This window comes from Hippopotamus amphibius, chromosome 2 (genome assembly GCF_030028045.1).
Source record: "Hippopotamus amphibius kiboko isolate mHipAmp2 chromosome 2, mHipAmp2.hap2, whole genome shotgun sequence".
Taxonomy (NCBI): Eukaryota; Metazoa; Chordata; class Mammalia; order Artiodactyla; family Hippopotamidae; genus Hippopotamus; species Hippopotamus amphibius.
Window position 1 is genome coordinate 131996162 of NC_080187.1, and position 21921 is coordinate 132018082.

At 47.4% G+C, this 21921-nt stretch overlaps 1 protein-coding gene across 3 annotated transcripts in view; it reads left to right on the plus strand.

The window, feature by feature from the left end:
- Nucleotides 1-4703: 4703 nt before the first annotated feature.
- Nucleotides 4704-21921, plus strand: part of IGF1R (insulin like growth factor 1 receptor) — a 288185-nt gene continuing 270967 nt past the window's right edge. Inside the window, exon 1 of one of the 3 annotated variants that reach the window (XM_057723853.1) lies at nucleotides 4704-6191. In XM_057723853.1, the coding sequence (XP_057579836.1) occupies nucleotides 6098-6191 (94 nt within the window). In that variant the 5' untranslated portion in view covers nucleotides 4704-6097. Of the gene's footprint in view, nucleotides 6192-21506; nucleotides 21733-21921 lie in introns of those variants that run through there. The other 2 variants (XM_057723851.1, XM_057723852.1) reach the window with 2 other exon arrangements.

Sequence of the window (21921 nt, forward strand, 5' to 3'; positions counted from 1 at the left end):
AAACATCTCGGAGCTGGTGGCATTAATCAGCATGAAGAGAAATTTTGATTTAACCCCACTTTTCAGGTACTTCTAAGATGCATTTCAAAGATGAAGAAGCATCTTTTGTGCTCTCTGCCAGCCAAGGATCCTTAAGATTGAAAGGTAACTTCGTAGAGGAGTAAAGACGGCACACCCATCTCAGAGACTGGGTGAAACAGACAAGTGACAAAGATGGAGCCAGTTCAGCCCTCCTAGTGTTGCTTACTTTCCCACAGATTACCATGGCGGGAGTTGAACACGCCCACACCCTCAGTATAGTGTCAGTTTGTGGAAGGCTGTGCAGAAACAGAAGCCTTCCAGCCTCCACCTTGGATCCATGGCAAGCACAAGGGTGCCTGTCACTCCTGGCCAAGGCCTGGGTTTTCCAGGAACTTCCCTTACTGATGTGTCACTGGAACACGGTTCTGGAAGTAGTCACAAAAAGATGTCCTGCTGTCCCTGTCCAAATATTTCCTGAAACCTTCACATTGCTTTTAAAGTATTATGGAGGAATGTCACAGTTACAGCCCCGTGAGCTGGCTATCTGTGCACATCTAAAATAGAAAATCCTCTCAAGTTGAGTGTAAACAGATCTCAAGGAGACTGAGACTCACATCACTGTGGCTGCACAGGGACTGGAACCAACTAGAGATCCCTTGTCTCTTTCCTGCTCCTGGATTGCTTTGTGGAGACCCCTTGCTGGCTTCCCCAGCTAAAGCCCTTCACAGGGGACCTTAGGCAGATGTATCTCTGAAAATGTATTTATTTGTAGACAGCTGTGGGCATGGAGGTTGGAGATGAGCTCCACTAACTCACATAACAGCAAAAAATGGAAAGCATTGTGCTGAGCTGTTTTAGAACAGCTGCAAAATTTCTAAATTACAGAATGCACTTTAAAACTTAAAATTCAGATATAATTGCATACAATGAAGTGCATCTATCTTAAGTGTACAGTTTGATGTGTTTTTGATGAATGCATACATGGCTATGCTTTTGAGGCTCATCTATATTTTTGTATTAATAGTTCATTACTTTTTATTGGTAAGCAGTATTGTGTTAATGGATATATCATGATTTGTTTGTCCTTTTCCCTGTTGAGGTACATTTGGGTTGTTTCCAGTTTTTTGCTATTATGAATAAAGCAACTGTCAACATTCCCATTACAGGTCTCTTTGTGGATATATTTTCATTTCTTTTGCTTAAATAGCTAGGTGTAGAATTGCTGGATCATGAGTTAGGTGTATGTTTACTTAACCTTATAGGAAACTGCCAGACAGTTTACATAATGCACTCTGAATTAATGAACCTGATACCTATGAAGTGAATTCTTTGACATTTTTTGTTTCATGATTTGTTTTTGTCTTGAATTACATTGATAGGATATGGGTACCTATTCTTTGAAATACATCCTTAAGGATGAGACCTTGATTAACTATACAATTTTAGTGGTTCTTTAATACTTCTGATTTGTTTATACAAACAGCTTGGAATCTGGAAGAATCATATTGGAAACCTGGGATGATCTCTTTCATGAATCTCTCCCATTGTTTCTTTATTATCTTCTATAATATTTTATATATTCAAAAATATGTGTAACATATGTGTTAGTTATAAGCATAATTATAAAATGGAAATCTGTAAATATACCACCCCATCCAAGGATGAACGTATTTCCAAGAACATTGCATGTGCCTTTGGGGTTCTTCCCACCTCCTCCCGGAAGTAACCAGGATCTGGAGTTTGTGCTCTTTATGAATCCTCTTGCTAAGACAAAGACAAAAGCAAAACAAAACAAAATAAAAATATTTTATCATGTATTTAATTATCTTGCTTTATATTTTGCCTCATAGTTTTTGTTCTCCCTGCTTTGAAGAGCTTTATCAAAATGGTATTATGTGTATCGTTTTTTGGAACTTGCATTTCTTTACTTAACATTGTGTTTCAAAGATCTGCTCATGTTGTATGTGGCTGTAGTTATTCACTTGCTGTTGAATGACATTCCTTTCTGGGAATATACCACAATATATTGTATTAGTTGTCGACAGTCATTTGTGCTGTTTCTCATATTTTTCACTTGGTATATATTACATTTGAGGGGGGTGGATCTGGTACATTTAGCACAGTAATTTGACATACAACTCTTTTCAAACAAGCAGTTGTTATAAAGTGAAAACGAGCAATCAGTTTCAGTTCCAAAATAAGGGCAATTTATAACATACCTGGGGAAAACTGCATAAAACAAAATGTGTGACGCATCGGCAGTGCAGTTGTAAAGCAAAGACTCCAATTAATGTTTTACTACCTGATTTTATTTCCAAGGTTGAGAAAATAAGTTTGATTTTGGTATGCAGAATGTAATAATTGAAGAAAATACAAATCACTTTCTTTGTCTGTGTAATCAAGGTAGAGCTGAAAGGCAACCTAAATTTTGATTCTCTTTTTCTAAATATTAAGGTATATGATAAAAAACATCTAACTTCACTGTCTAAAATAATTTAATCTTATTGACGTCCTAGTACTTTAGGAAAAAAATTTTTAAAAAATCACAAATTAAAACTCATTTTAGTTAAAAAAAAAAACCCTGCAATTTAAATAACTGTATGCATTTCTCTTTATTCCATATATCCCCTTATGTTCTCAGGGACAACTGAATGAATTTACTAATACTAAAAACATATTGTGTAGTATTTAAAGATTTTATATTAACATCATTCATTTAAAAAATGAGCTCTCAACTTTTGTCTTAATTTACAAGTATGTATTACAAAATTCTGAATACTAAATATAATGAAAATATAATATTGATATTCTTTTACATTTAATTGCAGAACAGATCTGTAGGCATCAAGACCAACCTCACGCAGGGAATTGTCTGAAAAAATATTTAAAAATTAGTAGACCAAATTTTAATTATTCATATGGTAGTGCCTACTTTTAAAATGATACATGCTAAATTTAAATTTCTTTTTAAAGATTCAAATATGCTTCTTTCTTTGTTAATACCCGGGAATATCTAAAACTGGAACATTTTATTTAAAAATTAAGCTGAATTTCGGTTAAACAAAACAATCCCATATAAATGACTTTCTTAAGTAAAAAGAATATTTATTTCCCTTCTATCCAACTGACTCCCTGAATGGAGCTAAAAATTTCCAAGAGGAAAAATGATCTAGGGAATAAACCTAGGGGGAAAAGGGCTAGGTTTCCACGAGGATAGCTTTTAACTTGTTTTCAGCTCTTAACGTAAAAAATTATTTACGAACGATGGCATGCATAACGCAGCGCGGAAATCTTTTACAATTAGAGTAAAAAAGGAAACCTACTTTCCCTGAGAGCAGATGCCCTCTTACCAGACAGCCTGATTGAGACCAACACTTCCACCCCATCTCGACGTTCACCACTCTTTTATTAGCCAGCTTCTTCTTACTTAGTATCGACATCAATTAGCCTGAGCCCTGAAACCGGACCACATGAAAGGCGACACGTGGTCCAATGACTATTTTTGAAAGTCCACGTACTGCAAACTCCTCTCTCCCGCCTCTGCCGGGCTGCCTCCCGCTTTGAGGACCCGGTCTCGCAGCACTGGTGCAGGCGCTGGCGGCCCTAGGGCAGTGCCGCCTCGGGGAAGCCTCTCCGCGGGCACCGTCAGGGCAACCGCAGAGGAGACCGGGCTGGCGCTCGTTTCCCGTCACTTACGGAGCGCAGGCGGCGGGAGAGACGTGCCGGGGAGGACCCGGGGCAGGTGCGGGTGGGTTTCCGCCGCGACCGCTCCTCGTGCTCGCGCGCGGCGGACCCACCCCGGGAGCCGCGTCTCGGCCCCGGCCCCCCCCACACCCCTTCCTCGGGGACCCCCTCCCCTCCTCCCCCTCCTCGACACGCCCCCCTAGCCTCGGGGGGCCCCCGCAGCCCGCACCGTGCGCGCGCCCTGGCCGCTCCCCGCGGCCGCCCACGTGGGGAAGCCAGGAGAAGCGCGAGCCCGCGACGATCTTCCCGGACCCGCCGCGGGTCTCAGAGGCCCGGCCGGCCGGCCGGCCCCCATCCCGGGCCCCCATATTTCCTCTCCCGGAGGGAGGGAGGGAGGCGACACTCGGCGGGCCAGCCCTTTCCCCGGCTCCTGCCGCCGCGCCCCCTGGCGGCAGCCGCGGGGACGCGCCCCGGGCACGAGGGGCAGCCTGTCTGGGGCGGTCCCCCGCCCCCCCCCCACTTCCCCGGTGCGGGGCCCCCGCGGGCCGTCTCCCCTCGCTCCTGGGGCGGCCGAGCCGCGCCCTTCCCGCCAGCGGCCCGCGAGCCCTGGAGCCGTGGGCTCCCCCGTGGCGGCGCCGCGGCCGCCTACAGCCGTGCGCGAGAGTGCCCGCTCAGTCGCCCGGGGTGGGGTGGAGTGGAGTGGGGTGGGTGGGGGGGGTCTCCTTTCTCCTAGGTGTGCCCCTCCCGCCACGTCCGAGCTTGCCGGCAGGCTGCGAAAAAATGCCGCATGCACGCACTTATTTATTTATTTTGCAACAGCTGCAAGAAACAATGAAGCTTTTCAAGAACCCGGGAAGCGCGCTTCCCAGCCGGGCTGTTGTTGTTTTCAATGAACCTCCCGGGCCCCGCGCTCCCCGCCCACTTACGCCGCAGCGCGTCCTCCCCGCCCCGGCCCGCGCCTCCGCCGAGCCCGAGCCGGCGCCGGGGGCATTGTTTTTGGAGTCCTGCGGGAGGGGAGAGCGCGTGCGGGGTGGCCGGCGCAGTGCGGGTGGGGGCGAGAGCGTGCGGGGTGCGCGCGCGCGCGTGTTTGCCCGCGCGGCCGGGGGTGGGGGGGCGGGGCGGGGGCGTCTCTTCGCAGCTTCACCTCCCACGCCCGGGGGGCTCCGCTCCGCACGTCCCTGCGATCCCGGGCTCCGGCTCTTGGCGCGCGCCGGCCTGGGCCGGGCCCTCCGCGCGCCGCGGCTGCGGCGGTGGCCGCTCCGGGGTGCGCGCGGGCGCGTGTGCGCGGGCCCGAGAGCGCGCGCGCGCGAGCCCCCAGTGTGTGGCAGCGGCGGCGGCGGCGGCAGCGGCGAGGCTGAGGCTCTTGTTTACCAGCATTAACTCTGCTGAGCGGAAAAAAAAAAAAAAGAAAAAAAAAAAGAGGAAAAAAAAAAAACCTAAAAAAAATAACCCGAGGAGGAGCGAGCGCACCAGGCGAACTCGAGAGGCGAGCGAGGCAGAGGGACGCCGCCAGCGAGCCTGCCCCCCCACCCCCGGCGCGCCCGTGCCCGGAGCCTGCAGACCCTCGGCCCCGCTCCCCGGGCCCTCCACGCCCCTCCCGCGCGAGGGGAGCTCCACGGCGCGCCGCGCGCCTCGGCTTTGACCTTCAGCGCGCCGGAGCCCCCGCGCGGAGCCGGCGGCGGGCGGGGGCCGGCGCGGGGCGGGCGGCGGCGGCGGCGGCGGCGCGGAGCCCGGGCGGCGCGGCGGGAGTGCTGAGCGCGGCGCGGTCGGCCCGCCGCTTTGTGTGCGCCCTGGATTTGGGAAGGAGCTCGCGGCGGCGCTGAGGGAGGCGGCGGCGGCGGCGGTGGCGAGCGGAGCCCCGAGGAGGAGGAGGGGGAGCCGCTCATTCATTTTTACTCCGCATTCTGCCCCCGGCCGGCCTCGCCCGCGACCCGGACTTCGGGGCAATCTCGCCAACTGCGTCGCGCCCTCCCGCCGCGGAGGCTCGGGCGTCGGACCGCCTCCCCCTCAGTCTGGGCTCGGGTTTGTTTTTCCTCGCCGAGACGGATTGGGCTTTGCCCCCTTTCTTTGCAGTTTTTTTCCTCCCTCCTGCCTCTCTGGGTTTGAAAATGGAGGCTGACGACGCCGACAGCCCGCCCCGGCGCGCCTCGGGTTCCCGACTCCGCCGAGCCCTGGGCCGCGGCTGCCGGCGCTGAGTGGCCGCCCCGCGCCGCCGCCCGCCCCGTCCGCGCAGCCCCGCGGACCCCCGGCCGGTGCCGCCTTTGGAGGACTGGTGCCCTCGCCCTTGTTTTTGGAGGGGGGGAGGGCGAAGACTGAGTTCGCGACTTTTTCTTTCTCCTCCCCCCCACCCCTTTATTTTTGAGAAAGGGGAATTTCGTCCCAAATAAAAGGAATGAAGTCTGGCTCCGGAGGAGGGTCCCCGACCTCGCTGTGGGGGCTCCTGTTTTTCTCCGCCGCGCTCTCGCTCTGGCCAACGAGTGGAGAAAGTGAGTATGTGCCCGCCGCCCGCGGCCACTGCGGGAACTTTTCCTCCGAGGGGCTGCGCCCTGTTTGCGAAACCCGAGTTGCCACCGTCGCAGCTGTCGGGCTCCCGGGCTCCGGAGCCGAGGGGCGGGGCGCCGAGGGGCTCGGCCGGAAGGCCGGAGGGGCCCCGGGCCCAGGCTCGTGAGTTTGGAGCCCCGCGGGCACCAGCTCAGCGCATCCCTGCGCGGGAAGGGCCTCGGTGGCTTTCTTTTTCGCTGTCCCGAGAGCCCTGCCCCGGGGGCCGCCCGTCAGCGCAGCGCTCACTCTCGGGCGGCCCGCGGCCGCCCGGGCCGGGCGCTGGGGCTCCAGCGCGGAAGTTCGCGCCCGGCCCCCCGCATTTCGCGCCCCTCCCGGCGCGCGGGGCCGCCCCGCACGCGGCGCTGGTCCCCGCGCAGCGCGCAGGCGGCAGTGACAGCTCGCGCGGTGCCCTCGCGGCTGAGGCACACTCGGTGGCGGGAGCGGGCAGCCCCCCCGGCCTTGGGGCGCAAGGTGCCCGGGGGGAGGTGCCCGGCGAAGAGGCCCCGCAGCCCCAGGACGGGTTTCCAGACATTCCAGCGCGGCCTCCTGTCGCCCAACGCGCTCTGCCCCTTGGGCTGTTTGGGTGCCTGGCCTTCCCTGTCGCTTTCGCCGGATCCGCGGCGGGTCGCGTGTCCCTGGCTTCTCGGGGCTGCTCTGTGCGGCACGGGGGTGCGGGGAGTGTTCCCGCTAGACTCCCCAACCCCTCCATGAAGCCCCTGGAAAAGTGCGAGGTCGGGGGCCCTGCATCAGTCGGGCTCTTCCGGGGAGCGCGTCCGGACCCCCAGTTCGAAGGGTTCTCGGACCTTCGCCCAGTTTCTACCGGCCCGTGGACGCTCTCCTCCCCCTGGCGGGGCTGGGGGGTGGTAGGGCAGCATCCGAGTGTGCGGGAGTGGGTGTGTGGTCGGAGCCGACTTGCATTTCCACACACGTGCTCGCAACGCGGGGCCGTAGCTGCAGCCACACGGCCGCTCGGGGACACCGAGCCGCCTGGCCCTGGCGAGAGGTGCCGTGAGTCGTGGTTTAAGGGGCAGCAGGATCTGCGGCGGAGGTGCGGGGGAGGGTGTTTTGTTTTGCGAGCGCCGAGCCCTGCCGGTGGTTTGGTGGCCCGAGTTTTGTTGCACTCCCTGCCCCTGTGCCCCGCACTTCCTTTGTACGTGGGTAATAAGCGGTATGGCTCCACGCGCTGTTGCTTGCAATCTGATAGCTTTTGTTTTGGGAGTGTCGGGTAGGGGTAGGGAAGTGCGGGGGGGGGGAGGTGAGAGTTTAGGGCCCCGTGGTGTGTGGAGGCAGGAAAGGAGGGGGTCCTGTTCTTCTCAGAACCCTAAAGTGAGGCTTACTGGTACATTCGCGGTGGCAGGGGACCTTGAACACGATTAAAGTTTAAATGCAGTCACAGCGCTGGGGCTAGCTAGGAACGGCGAGGGCGTGTTGGTGAGTAATGGTTGCCGAGGGTATGCAGGTGGTGCCAATTAACTTTGAAAAATCACGACTGAGCCTTGAAGAACGAGGGGGAGAATAGGGAGGCAGCGGGGGCTGTCTGGCCCCATCTTTGGGGCAATTCGGAAAGGCTGTTCGCATAAACAACCCCTTCTTAAACGTTTTGTGAGAAATGAGTCCATGATGGAGTAAGAGCAGATTTTTATAGAATTAGCGTGTTTACTGCATGGAGTAAGACTCAGATTGAGTCCACAAATCTGAGCTCTCCTGCTCTTTGTTTTCTAAACTTTCCAAACGCTGGATTGGGCGAAAGGCTTTCGGCTCCCTTCTAAGGATCACAGATGGTGTTTCAGGGGGACAGAGGAGGGTTTCTAGCTTTTAAAAGCTAAATATAGTTTAGGAGACACAGGAGAGTTAATCCACTTTATTACAGCATGGTGTTGAGCTGTGTCCTGTCTCTGGTTTTATTGTTTGATGTTAGTAGGTTCTGAAATTCACAACAGCAGGGATGGCCTTGCTTCTCCGATGCAGGACTCCGGCATTTTAAAGTAGGATGTCTTGTTTGGAGTTCTTCGTGAAAAATATTCTTTGTGAAATGTGGTTTTTTTTTCCTTGAGAAAACAGGCAGGAGGGGAGGGGGCATTTTAATGTAATCCAAGATGCCAAAGCTTTGCTCAGGGATCCCTTGAAAATGGTTGGTTTCTGAAAACTTGATGGATGGCCAGAAGGCATCCCAATCCCGATTATGGTTTGTTGGAGTTCTAACTTACTACCTGCCCCTCCCTACAGCTTGGAAGTTTTCAGGAGTAAATGATATGCTCATTGTCAGCGTGTGTTCAGGTCTTAGTCCAAAAGGTGCTGGAATGGTTAGTTCTGATAGACATAAACCACTGGGTCCTATCAGAGACCAGCATTCTTTTGACTGTCTAGTATAATGTAATAAAGGTTGAGGTGCTGTTGATTACTATTGCATTGGCCTATTTAGGGATTAGTGTTTTCTCTCAGAGTGTGATAGCAGTAGGGGTGATTTTTAAAATCTTTAACTTAGAAAATCTAGAAGTTTTGAAGCAGATGAAGTCATACAGGCTGTTTTATATCAATGTACTATGAATGGTGGATCTGAAACAGGGAGCTTTGGGAGTTAGGAGTGATAGCCAAATAATATGATGCTTTTCTTAAAAAAAAAAAAGTGTGCACTTTAAACGTATTGCGGCCATCTCATTAAAAAGATTCAGTCATAGTTCTGCCCCAGGCACAATCATATCCTATTGTCAGAGAAATGTAGGTATGTGAAAGGTTGGTGTTAAAAGAAGTTGTTGTTTTATTACCAGGAGAAGAATCCAGAATAAGAAGTTTGGAAAGAACCTAAATAGCAAATTATAGTTTAGCCTCTCTAGAGAGAAATAGCAAGCAAACAGTACTTTTGTCAGGGGGTGGGGCGTGGGTTTGAAGTTTAAAAGGTTATATGTTTGATTTGTCAGAAGGATAAAAAGTCCAGCATTAAGAAATATGCTAAGGTTGACTGGGAGAGCCTCAAAAACATCATGCTAAGTGAAAGAAGTCAGTCACAAAAGACCACATATTGTATGATTCCATTTATATGAAGTCCAGAGTAAGCAAATCCATAGAGACAGAATGTAGATTAGTGGTTGCATAGGACTGGAGGGGGAGGTGGGGCGGAGTGACTGCTAATGGGTATGGGTTTCTTTTTGGGGTGATGAAAATATTCTAAAATTAGATTGTGGCGATGGTTGCACAACTTACTGAAAATACTAAAAACCATTGAATTATAAACTTTAAATTAGTGACTTTTATGGTAAATGAATTATATCCCAATAAAGCTGTTTTATTTTTTAAAGAAATATGCTAAGGTTGAAAGAATGCATTGTGTTACTTTGAACATAGAATCTAGATTAAAATTAAGTTTGTTCAGCAGGTTGATGTCTCTCTCTCTTTTTTAATTTATGGAGTTTTTCATATCCATGAACTACAAATGGATCACTGAAGCTATAACAGCAGAGATTCAGTGGCATAGGGGAAAAGGACCGAAAGGAAAAAAGAATCTTAGTTAGACATAGCTCACATTAAGGATTAAGGGGCTGGGTTAAACCAACGCAAGTGCTAGTGGTAAAAGTCAGATTTGTGGCGGTAAAATCCTTAACTGAATCTGAAACGATGTTGGTCTTTCCAAGATTAGAGTTTAGGGGCCGAGTCTGGATGGCATTTTGGATACCAGTTTTCTTACATGTTTTCCAACAAAGAAATAATGTTTTAAAATGATAAAGAATTTCCACCATCTTTTTTGATATCTCATGTTAACCACGCTGGCAGTAAAAACTGAGGAAGAACTGTTCATTTTAATGCCTTGGGCTTTTTTTTTTTTTCCTTGGTTGCTTATTTTATTTCTTAAATAGCTCCAGAATCTGAGCAGGAAAGAGAATCTTTGTTGGATACAGCAGGTTTTTCAGGCATACAGTGATGATTATTTTTTTAATTAAAATTTCTTGTTGAACAAAAGATTTAAAAACGTAGCAAAGGCATTTTTGTTTTCAAACTGTTCTGCCTTTATCCAAATTTACCTTGGCCGTTTAATAGGAAAAGACCTAAAGAATAATTGTTGTTTACATTTGTTTTTTGGTCTTTGTCTAAGGCTCAGTTTACTAACAAAAATGTTTCCTGTCCATTTTATTGTTGCATATCAGGGCAGTAATGAATATCAACTGTATCATTTTCACTTGTTGCCTTCGAGTTTTGCCAAGGAGAGCCCTCAAGGGACAGTAGCTTCCTTTTAAATCTGGTTTCATTTGTTTTGTAAGAATGTGCTGTAAGAAGCAACTGAATCCAGCCAGCACTTATTGAGCACCTGCTGTATAGAAGCTGGACCCTGCGTTAAGTGATGTCTGAGTCTGCAGAGAAAGAGAACTTCACTTTGTCCTTGAGGCATTTTATATAATACTGCGTGAAACAAAGTTGTTTGAAAATTCAGATCTTTTTCAGACTCAGCACAGGGTACACAGTTCTCAAACAAAGTTTTAAAGGCCTTTTAAAAAATTTCTGTAGACTTAAGATAGGAAGCAAATCAATGTTGTTGATATTCTGAAGGCCTGTGTGGTACCGCTTGCCTTATTAATACCTTCCCTCCTTGCATTGTCGCGGGCAGGCTGTGACATACACGAGACAGTCATCCATCTCCATCAGCTGCGCTGCCTTCTTTATAACATTGGTTATGACAGTGGTAATTAAAAATGGACAGTGTGGTAGTTACCATTTGCCAAAACTTTTGTAGGACTTACAGGTGTGTGTGTGAATGTTACATGGCATGTTTTGAGTTGTAAGTAAGGTGGGACTTCTTTTAAACCTTTTCTAGGTTTACGCATTGCTTAGTTAGCTTTCTGGAAACCTTTAGGGAACTTTCATAATTGTAAGGCCTTATTTAATTTAAAATACTTTGCAGCTTTTAAAAGTGTGAAGGGGTAAGAATAAGACTGAGGCAATTAAATCTTGAAATGTTTTTTAATTGTAAAATGTCCAAGCCATGTTTCTCTCTGGGTTGTGATTTTTTTTCGATTTGTTTTCAAAACTCACTTAAAAATCAACCCTAGTTCATAGAAGAGGTATTTGTGCCCGCAGGCCAACTTGCTTAGAACTGCTGTTCTTCGCCAACTTATGACAGGTGCTATCTGAATCCAAGAGATGCATGCCTCTCAATTGTACTAAATATATAATAGTTGCACACGTGCTGGGGATATAGTTTCTTGATTTCTCTGAGATGTTCTGAAGGAAAATTCTGAACGCTTTAAAGACAACAAGTTGAATTATGAATGAAGCACTCTGACCTCTCCTTGAAAATGGTGTTTGGCATCCACTTATCAAGAGGAACTTTTGCAGTTATTTGTAAAGAAGTTATTTGGCTTAAACAAAGGTGGGGGGGGGGGGCAGGGAATAACAGTCCCAGTGTTTTTGCACATTGAGACCTGTTGACATTTGGGGAGGATTTGCAGTATTTGGAAAGATTAAAACTTTGAAATAAGTGCCACCCTCACCCCAGGCCGGAAGGATCTGGAAAGAACTGATTTGCTCTGAGGAGAGGGCATATGTTTGGTGTAAAATGGTTGGTAAGCAGAAGATCTTAAAAAACAAGTTAGGTTGTTATCTCAATAGGTGCACATTCCCTGGGCGTGATGAAGTTCCTTTCTTTTGTGAAATTGTTTTGGTTATATTTTACTCAGAATATTAACGATGTCTTTGATTTTGAGACATTTGAACTTTGAAGACTAAATTGTTTTCTATTCTTTTGTTGTTTGCTGTTTTTAAATCATCAGTTTTACTCATGTTGTAAAGTTCCAAATACCAGTTTTGAAGATTTCCCTACTTTTTCCACTTATGCCAGCTTCACTTAGGGCGTATGAAATTAATTTCAAAATATGAAGGAAATATTGATATTTCTTTACTTGAATTGAGAAATAGTTTTCACTCTCTTTTCCTCAATAAATACATGTTGAGTACTTATTGGACTCAGTTCTTTAAGTTTAAAAATTCTTTCTGATATCATGAACTATCCTACATATGTTTTTAAATGAGTCAAACCATAGAAATTACTTGCTATGTTTGTTTAAAACACTAAAGAAACAAGCTAGTAAACAAGGCTTTCATTTTTCTTTCTTTTTTCTGCCCTGGACTAGAAGAATTTTTAAACGTATAGGTTGCTATTCAGATTTTACTGGAACACAAGAGAAAGTAGTTTCTTTTACGATGAGGGATGAATGCCTACAATTGCAGTAACTTTTACGGTGTATTGTTGCTGTTACTTGTGATGGGAAAAGGTAGGTAGGGATGCGGGATTGCCTTTATTCTCATATTTGTCCTCTCCTTGGTTAGTGCTGGTGATGGCTACCTGGTCAGTCGCTGGGGATGTGTCCGTGGAGCTGAGTGTCCCACGCATGATGGCTGACGGTTTTAAAGCCCACACTTTCTTTGAAATAGATTGGTGACTAGCCACCTAGGGAAGACCCGTATGCATAAGCCCGGTGCCAGCACACGCGGCAGAGATAGCTATGCCTTCTCTAAATTGTTCACATTGTGATAGTCTGAGAGTCTTACATTTTTTTTTTAATTTAAGTGTTTGTATTTTAAAGACTTGAGAAAGTATTCTGTTCCTAGTCCAGAAAGTTCTTAGGGGAGGGAGGTTTGAAACTTTATTTTTTAATGTCACGCCGCAGCCTCTTAGTCCCCTTAACAAGGCAAGCATCTACTTTAGTAATAGTTGTATAATAAAAAAATGCCACTTGTTCAGAATTGTGTGTGTGTGTGTATTTCCATCCATTCATCCCAATTCTGATAGTTTCAAATACATTATTGTTGCTGTTTTGTATACTTTTGTAGGGCTACTTTAAAACAAAAAAAACCCGGCACCAGCTTTTTAAAAACTGGCTTTGGGATTACATGTCCGTTTGGTAATTCAGGTGTATGGATACCGCTTTCTAAATTACTCTTGACGTGCGAGAACAAATATATGTTGGTAGTCTTAAAACATAAATGTTTTATACAGCAGAACTTTAAAGTTTTCCTGAGATATTTTGGATACCTATTTTCAGCTTGTCCGCTCACGTAAAATGTAGTCAGGGGTTTGTATCTATAAAATCGATTATTGGAAATGTATGTTAGACTAAGTAAATGAGATGGTACCAATTTGAGTTAGGCAAGTTTTAGTTAATAACACTTTAAGGGAGAGAAGGCTGATGATGAGTAGGGAGACATAACAGTTTTTATGTATAACAGTTTGTAACAGTTTTTCCCAAATTGGAAGTATCCTAGAGAACCTTTAATAACATCCTGGAGAAAACTAGGAAGCACAGAAAGAAAGCCTAGGTGAGAGGTCTGTGAGCTACCGGTCTCTATCAGCTGGGAATAGTTTTCTTAAGTTATCAGCTATTAATTATAGGTAGGTTGTAAAATCATCAGCAGTTGTGCTCAGATTATCCTGCGTTTATTCTCCCAGCCTAATTTTCCAGGGTCTCATTGTAGTGGGGTAATACCTACCACAAGCTCACAGACTCCGAATTGGAAAGAGAAACACAGATTGTCATGAAAACAAATGAACAGAGAGACCCGTGAGAGAGGAAGATCTGTTGTCTGATTTCTGTGGATAAATGAGTTCATGGCATATGTGAGGTCACAACATGGTATTGTTTAATCACAGGAAATTCTTTTGTTATCGTTGCTTTACTTGGTCAAGTGATGTATTTGGGGTTTTCTGTCTAACGTTACCTCAGGAAGAATTTCAACAACAAATGTTGAATCAGGAAGGAATTGTTGTTGAATTTCAACCATTCAGTTCATCAGCCCTTTTCTGGGGAGACTCATTCAGTGGATGTTTCCTTTCTGCCTCACTGAGTCACTTGAAATGGTTCAGATTTGCCCATTTCGTGCCCGTTTCAGGCTCCACCTTGGTCCAGTCCAGACCTGCATGGACTCTTGGAGGAGATGCTTGACTGGCCTCTGGGCCAGGCACTCTGACTCCTGTGTCCTCCCTCTGCTTCGATGGGCTCGTCAGCCCCAAGTTCTCAGCGTGTGCCTTTTGTGGTGCCACAGCATGGTCCAAGAATCAAGCCCACGGGCCCCCATCCTGGGCTGTGATCCGTCCTTAGTGAGACTTTGCTGTCGGGATCCCGTGTGAATTCCCAGCACTCTCCAGCCGTGGGCTCTAGCTCTGCAGTAAGCAAGCCCGTGCCTGTCTCTGTCCGTGGTTTTGCTTCTGCTGTGTTCATGGCCTGGAATGTTCTTCCTCTCGACTGCTTCCCACCCCCACCCCCCATACGGAAGGGCGGAAAGTGTTCCTCTAGAGCACAGCAAGTTCACCTGGTTCTGGTTTCTCCTTCATTGCCAATTAGTTCCCAGGCCTTAAACAAGTTATTTAACTTTTCTGAGTCTCCACAGAAATGTAGAGACTTGAAATAATTGGGGGAAAGTTTTCTCCTTTTCTCATTAAACAACAAAATAAAACCATCTTCTAATATATTTAGAAAATTAAGGTCAGAAAAATTGGGGTGGGGGAGGAATTCTTTTTCATTTAAAAAATCTCTGGGTTTCAGATCTGTGAAATAGGGACAATACTGTAACTGTCTCAAGATGGGACACTAAATCAGTTTATTCCTGTCCCCCAAATACCTTCCTGTGGTCTCAGTACATCTGAGATGCCCTCCTTTAATTTCTAACTCAGATTCCTTCTCCTTCATGAAGCTTTTCTTGATTACCCTCTTTCTATAGACCTGACTTCCCCCTTATTCCTTTTGAGGTCATACTCACTGCTGTGCTGGTTAACAGTGATTTGTTTTGTCTGGTACCTGAGCTGTTGTCATTTTATGAGGCTGTAGAGAGCAGTGCAGCCAAAGGGCTTGGGTTTAAATCTCAGCTGCTCGCTAGCTAAGGTCTCAAGCAAATTGTTTAATCTTGCTGTGCCTCCGTTTCCTCATGTGTAATATTATAATTTTAATAGAGCCTAATCCAGACGTTTATTCATAAAAACAAAGTGAACTGATACATAACGTCAAGTGCTTAGAATAGAGGCTGGCGTGTACTAAGCCCTCAGACCAGCTCTTACGGAAATGACATCCTTAAACAGAGGTTTTGTTTGGATAGTGCCAGAAATATAGGACACACTTGACATTTGACTGCCATTGTCATTTAGATGTGATGTACAGCCTGGCACATAGTAGGTGCTCAATAAATGTTCTGTAATAAAGCTTTAATTTGTTAAGGTGCTTAACAGGATTGCAGTTGGCTTGTTAAACACAGTTGAATGATTTTACCTTTTTTCGGTAAACAGTGGCCAATGCCTGCAGTGCACCATCCATTTCAGAGATCTCTTTATTATGCTTTCTTTCTTAATCATTTCATTTGTCAGTTTCTGCTGGTGCCCAAGAAGTGTCCAGTGCGCACTTTGCCAACCTCGCTAATGCGTAGTCGCCATCTAGTGGCCATAAAGGAAATTCAGCCTCATCGGTGCCTGAGTTAATAGTGTGCTAAGGATGAAGTTAGCGATTATCCCACTGCTCTTCTTAGGTTTTGCTGTCTGACTTGGTTCCTGGGAACCCAGTTGCAGGAAAATTTGGAGACTGCAGGCTTCTGTAAAACCACTGGGATGTGGTTTTGAATTAAGATTGTTCTACTGCGTCAGTGAGCTAGTGTGTGAGAATTAGGGTCTTCCTAAGTGATGGAAGCAACTTTGGCAAAGTTGTTATATCTAGTGTGCCTCTTACAAGCTGGGATTTAAGATGTTTTTACAGGACTTTAAGAAATGACAACTTCTAAAATATTTCTTTTGAGGTTAGAGATTTAAAGAACCTATTGATTCATTTTGAAAAATAAGCAAGATTTATTTCCCATTGTTCTACTTAAAACATGTGGTAAGACTCTAATTATCATTTTTATGTGTATTCCCTTGGGCAGTTTCTATGCAGTTCAGGTGCTCACCAGCCCAAAAGCCTAATAGAAGAGTAATAAACTCTTTTACTACTGGCTTTGGGTCTCACATTGGTTGTATTTTGTTTGATATTTTTCTATATGTGGCTTCATACATTTTGGATATTTTCAGCATACACTTTCTCACTTCCTTAGTTGCGACCACACTAAGTTAGTGTATAGATGGTTCTTGGGTTTCACATTTCGAAAGCTTTGGACTTGTCTGCCCATGATTGCTTTTTATTATTTTTAATTCGGAAGTCATTGGTTTGGCTGTCTGATAGAGGACTGCAACCTGCCATCATCCAAGACAACAGCTCTGGGTGTTTTTGAAACAGGCTGTACCCGTTCAAGTCTCTCTGCCTTGGCAGGTGGGAGCCCCTCTGCTTGGAACAACTATATTACCAATTCACCCTCTGGCAAAATCTTTTCACAATTAGCTATTGCTCCCCCTCTCCGGTGGCCTTGATTCTGGCTGGATGGTCTCACAGCTCTCTCTTTATACCCCTATTAGTGCATCACCCCCAAGCTGTTTTATCCCACTGGTCGGGGAGAGGAATGGTACCTCGGTCATCCTTGAATTCCCAGGACATGGCCCAGCACCTGGCCCGTAGGAAGACCTCAAGAAACAGACGACTTCTTAAACGGACAAACTCTGTTCCTCCCCGTCCTCCCCTCCACTGACTTTGAAACACTCTTTACCACAAATTTATTTTCATCCTGTCACGATCACTCTGCTAGCTGAAACATTTTATCAGGCCAGTTACTACTAGATAGAACTTGAAAGTAATAAAATTAACTGTAAAATCATTGTTTCATCAGGTTTTTTGTACACTGAGGTCAAGGAAACTCTTAGAACCCCTGGAACGGTCACTTGGGATTCCAGCCGTGTGTCAAGGCTGCCTCATCCCTCTGGAGGGAAGCCTTGTCCCAGAGGGTCCCTACAGATAGGGTTTAGCGAATCACTCATCAGCACCGTGTCGGTGTTGGGCTTCCGACTGCGTGGAGTTTGGGTGCGTGACTGGAGGCCGGCCGTCGTGCTGGGCGCTGCTGCCGGGTGGTCTGCCTGGCTTGCCCTGATGCTGGGGAGCAGGAGGAGCCCCAGGGGGCCCGGTGGGCCCCGCCTCCTCCGCAGCTGCGGCTCACACTCCTCCCTCTGAACAGCAGGGACCGCCTAGACTGTTGCTCATGGCCTTGCCAGTCCTCAGATCCTGAGACACAACGTGGAGAGAAGTGGAGGTCTTGGGAAGGTCTGGTTGGAAGCAGCAGAATCGCTGTGAACAGACATTTGCTTCTGTTTCTTGCGTTGTTTTCTTGACAAGGCCAATAAACTTTTGCATTGGATCCTGGCAGGGACAGTAGCTAATGTTAAGGACTTCTATCCCGTAAGTGCTCCCTCTCCTTTGGGGCTCTGGACAAGCCCTTTGACGGCCTTGTGGCCTCATTTGAAGCCATTGAACGTGAAGCCTGCTGCCTGCACACCCCTCCTGCCCTGGAAGTGTATGTGTCTAGGATGGTGTGACGAGGACTCCTGAATGTAATTAACACCTAAGAGATTATCGTTGAAAGCTTTGTGCCCCTGAGGAGACTTGTAAGGTGGGAGATTTCTTACAGAAAATGTAAACATAATCATTTGAACCTGGCACATTAATTTCAAGCATAGCTTGTAAAAGAGTGTCTTATAAAATCGCCATGTGAAGGTTGAACAGGGTGGATGTGAACTCCCCAGGACAAGCCAGCACAGTGCCTGCCTGTCATCTGCCCTTGTCGTGGGGCTGCCTGTGCGCAGTGCTGCCTGCCTTTGAAGTCCCCTTCCCCACTCGTACTCCTCTACCTCCCTCTCTCAGGGGCAGGCTGATACTGAAGCAGGAGCTCCAGGCCTCAGTGTCCCCATCTGTAGGGTGGGATGATGTGGGGATTCGCAGTAATGTATCTCAGGTACCCAGCAGAACCAGCTTGTAGAAAGGATCCAACAGATGCATGCTTTTACCTGTCTCTTCTCCGCATGCCGTGGTGGTCCTGCCGGCCTCTTGCTGGGGCTCCAGGCCCTGGCCCTCCCCGCTGAAGCTCTCACCATGCTAACCCCTGGAGGATTGACCTCCTCTCCTTGTATCTACAGTGAAGTGTGTGGGTTGCAGGGGTGAGGGCATCGAGCTGCTGAAGAGCAGGAGAGACTGTAGGGGGACGTCTGACTTCAGTTCTCTTTGAATGTTTGTCTCTCAGGGTCCCAGGGACAGGGCTCAGGAGGGGGCAGGGCCCATGAAGGTGGGGTGGCAGCAGAGCCAAACACTCGGGAGTTACACCTCTCCTCTAAAAAAGAAAAGTGAAACCTCTTCAGGTGAGCTTGTGCGTTCATTGCTGCTTTGCAGCTTTCCAAGGGCACCCAGCCGAGCCGTGACCCTGGTTCCCCTCCGAGCTGGGTCGTGGGCCCGGCTGGCCGTGGCCTTGGCCTGGCGCGATTGGGGTGGGCAGAGCCCGGCCCCCTGCGGTGCTGGCAGACCCCGTAGGGTTGTTTCCAGGCCTCACTGCGCTGCCCCGAGCAGTGAGGAATGATTTGTTTGAAAGGGATGCCAGCTCTGCGTCCAGGTCTGGGCTTTGCTACTGGTGCTTTTTAACGCGTATTGATTTATGTGTTTAGCTCGACCGGGCACGTCGTCGTTCTCCTGAGAAGCTGTGGCTGGACCTTAGCCGGGGGTTGGTGCCGGAAGATTCCTGCTGCCTGTTCTGCAACTGTTTTCACTATACAAATAACCTTAAAAACACGCCAGTTCCAGAGGCTTCCTGAAAGGCCTGGGGGCTCTAGGACTAGTTTCCTGTTATCAGCATAGTGAATTCTGAGTTTTAAAACCTTTTTCACCCATTGGAGCGAACAAAGCCTAAGCATCTCAGAGTGTCCATTTTCCTCAGTTGGAAAGTGGGCCTTCTGCTGTGTCCCAGGCTGCTTTTGTCCCCAGTCATGTTCGATGGTCCAGATTGCCTTTAGCAATTTGAGGTAGAGCCTGGAGCTTCTCAACATGAGAAGTCTACTGATGGGCTGTTCCTGGGACACCTTGTTTTCTTTCTGTGCCCCAGTTTTCTCATCTGTAAAATGGGAGTTGATAATGGCACCCATGTCAGAGGACAGGTCTAAGTAGTTCATGGACGGATACACACACATTCCTTTGAATGGAGTGCCTGTCATCGGCACTAGGGATTAGCTCTTACTGTTAAGGGTGCAGGAGATAGACGTTAAAAGTTGTTTACTTCCTTAAAAAATAATCGGTACTCTCCTGGTGTGTATAGAGTCTGATATTCCTCTCTCAGCATCATTTGCCTTCTCAGACTCTAGAGGAGTTCTACGTAGAGGAGTTCCATGAGTGCTTGGTCCAGCATTTGTCTTTGGGGGTAGAAGACACCTCCCTCCCTTCTGTTCCTCTCTCTTCCTGTTGTCCCTTCTGTCTCCGGGAAGGGGAGTGAAACATTCTCCTCCAGATGAGGCAGTTATGTGAATCCGAAGAAAGCCCAGGTGTGGGGCTACAGGACAGAAGAGAGGCATTCACACAGTACTGCGAAGCGTGTACAGCCCTGCACTCTTTTCCTTCCTCAGGAATAGCTCAGGGAATTAGGGGTCTGGCAGCCTTCTGGGGAAGAAGCAGATCTGCAGAGAAATGAGGGTGGGAGCCGTTTTTCCTGCCCAAATTGAGGACACAGGATCTGAAACACATGGATCTACTTATCCAGAAAAACTAATTAAAATATTAAAAATTCAGAGTATGGAAACACTGAGAACCCTTGGCCCTTGTAGGTCAAGGGCTCTTTGCAGGGATGGAAGTCCCAGAGCCCGGGGCCCCGGCTGCCAGAGAAGGTCTCGGTGAGGGGGTGGGGAGCCAGCCACAGAGATGGCTCCCGGTTAGTAAATGCTTTGCTGGAGAACTTCCTCTGGGACGGAGAGAAGGAATTGCCCTCTTGCTCTGCTCCCTTGGGTTGAACAGGGTTTCTGCTTACCAGGATGGAGATCAAAGCTTAACCCTGCTTCAAGAGCTTGTTAGGTGGGCTTGGGTGGTCTTGCTAGGGGGCCACCGCTGTGGTGGTGTTGCCAAGAGAAATGTGTTTTGAATCCAGACCACTTACTCAACCAACCTGATGAAACAACTCACAGTAAGCGATGGTGCTTTTCTTAGGGGGAGGAGTTAATTCCTTTGGGTTAAAACTTATTCCTTGAGCCCAATAAGCACTTGAAAAGATGCTCCACATCACTAGTCCTTAGGGAAATGCACATCAAAATGACAGTGAGATACCAGTTCCCATCTGTGGGGATGGCAATTATCAAAAAATTGAAAATAACAAGTGTTGACAAGGATGTGCAGAAATGGTAGCCCTGTGCATTGCTGGTGGGAAAATAAATGGTGTAGTCACTATGGAAAGCAGTGTAATGGTCCCTCGAAAAATTAAACAGAGAATTGTAATCTGATCCAGCAGTCTGATGTTAGTATATACCCAAAAGAATTGACAGCAGGGAGTCAGAAATGTTTGCACACCCATGTTCACAGCAGCAAATAATTGCTTGCAGTAGCGAAAAGGTGAAAGCAACCTAAGTATCCATCAAGGGATGAATGGTTAAACAAAATGTGGCCCATACAAGCAATGAAATAATTATGCAGCCTTAAAAAGGAAGGAAATTCTGACACATGCTACAACAGGGATGAACCTTGAGGACATTATGTTAAGTGAAATAAGCCAGACACAAATAAGCAAATACCATATGATTTTACTTATATGAGGTACCTAGAGTCGTCACGTTTATAGTGACAGAAAGTAGGATGGTGGGTACCAGGGGCTGGAGGACGGGAGGATGGGGAGTTAATGTCTGATGGATTTGGAGGTTCAGTTTTACAAGGTGGTAAGAGTTCCCTGGATGGATGGTGGCAATGGTTGTGCAACAGTGAGAATGTGCTTAGTAACATTGAACTGTGCACTTAAAGATGGTTAAAGTGGTACATTTTATGTTGTATTTATTTTACCACAATTTCAAAAAATATTTGTTGATTGATTCAACTATATGTCATGTGGGATAGTGGGGGAGACAAACTGAAGTCCAACCCCTGCCCGTGGTGGCCACGGTGGAGGAGGCAAGTCACGGGTGTCACAGGTGCCACGGGAGCACAGCAGAGGGTGTACAAGGTCAAGGGAGGCCTCACCAAAAAATGTAGATTTGAGCTGAGTCACCAGGGATGGGTTTGTTTTCCAAAATGAGAGAGTATCGCAGATCATGTTTTCCTTTCAGGGAAAGCAAGTCAGGAGTCAGACTCTCGTGCCGTCTAGTCACAAATGAAATTTATTACTAATCAGCCATGTGACGTGTAATTGCTTTTTCATTTTCTTATTTTTCCAGAAGAGAGATTTGTTTAGATATTTGGTTCACTCACTGATTAGACTGGAAGTTTTTCATTTGCTCTGACAGCTCAATTTCTTCCTGCACACTGACTCCCCCACGGCATAGCGAGCCTTGAAGGAAAGGGCTTGACCTCTGCAAGCAAGAATGGGAGCATCTCCGAGACAGAAAAGGGCCAGAACCTTCCTGTAAAGAAGAGGAAATGGAGGCTCCAAGGGGTGCGTTGCTTGAGGGCACAGGGCACGTACTGCATGTCCAAGGCCAGGCCTGCCTGCCCACCGTTCCAGCAGGTGCTCTCTGGGCCTGGTTCTTTGTACTGAGTTGTCACACTCTAGTTTAACCAGGAGTCAGGGCTCAGGCCTGGACCTGCTGGATTCCAACAAGACCGGGAGGTGGGCGAGCCTGTG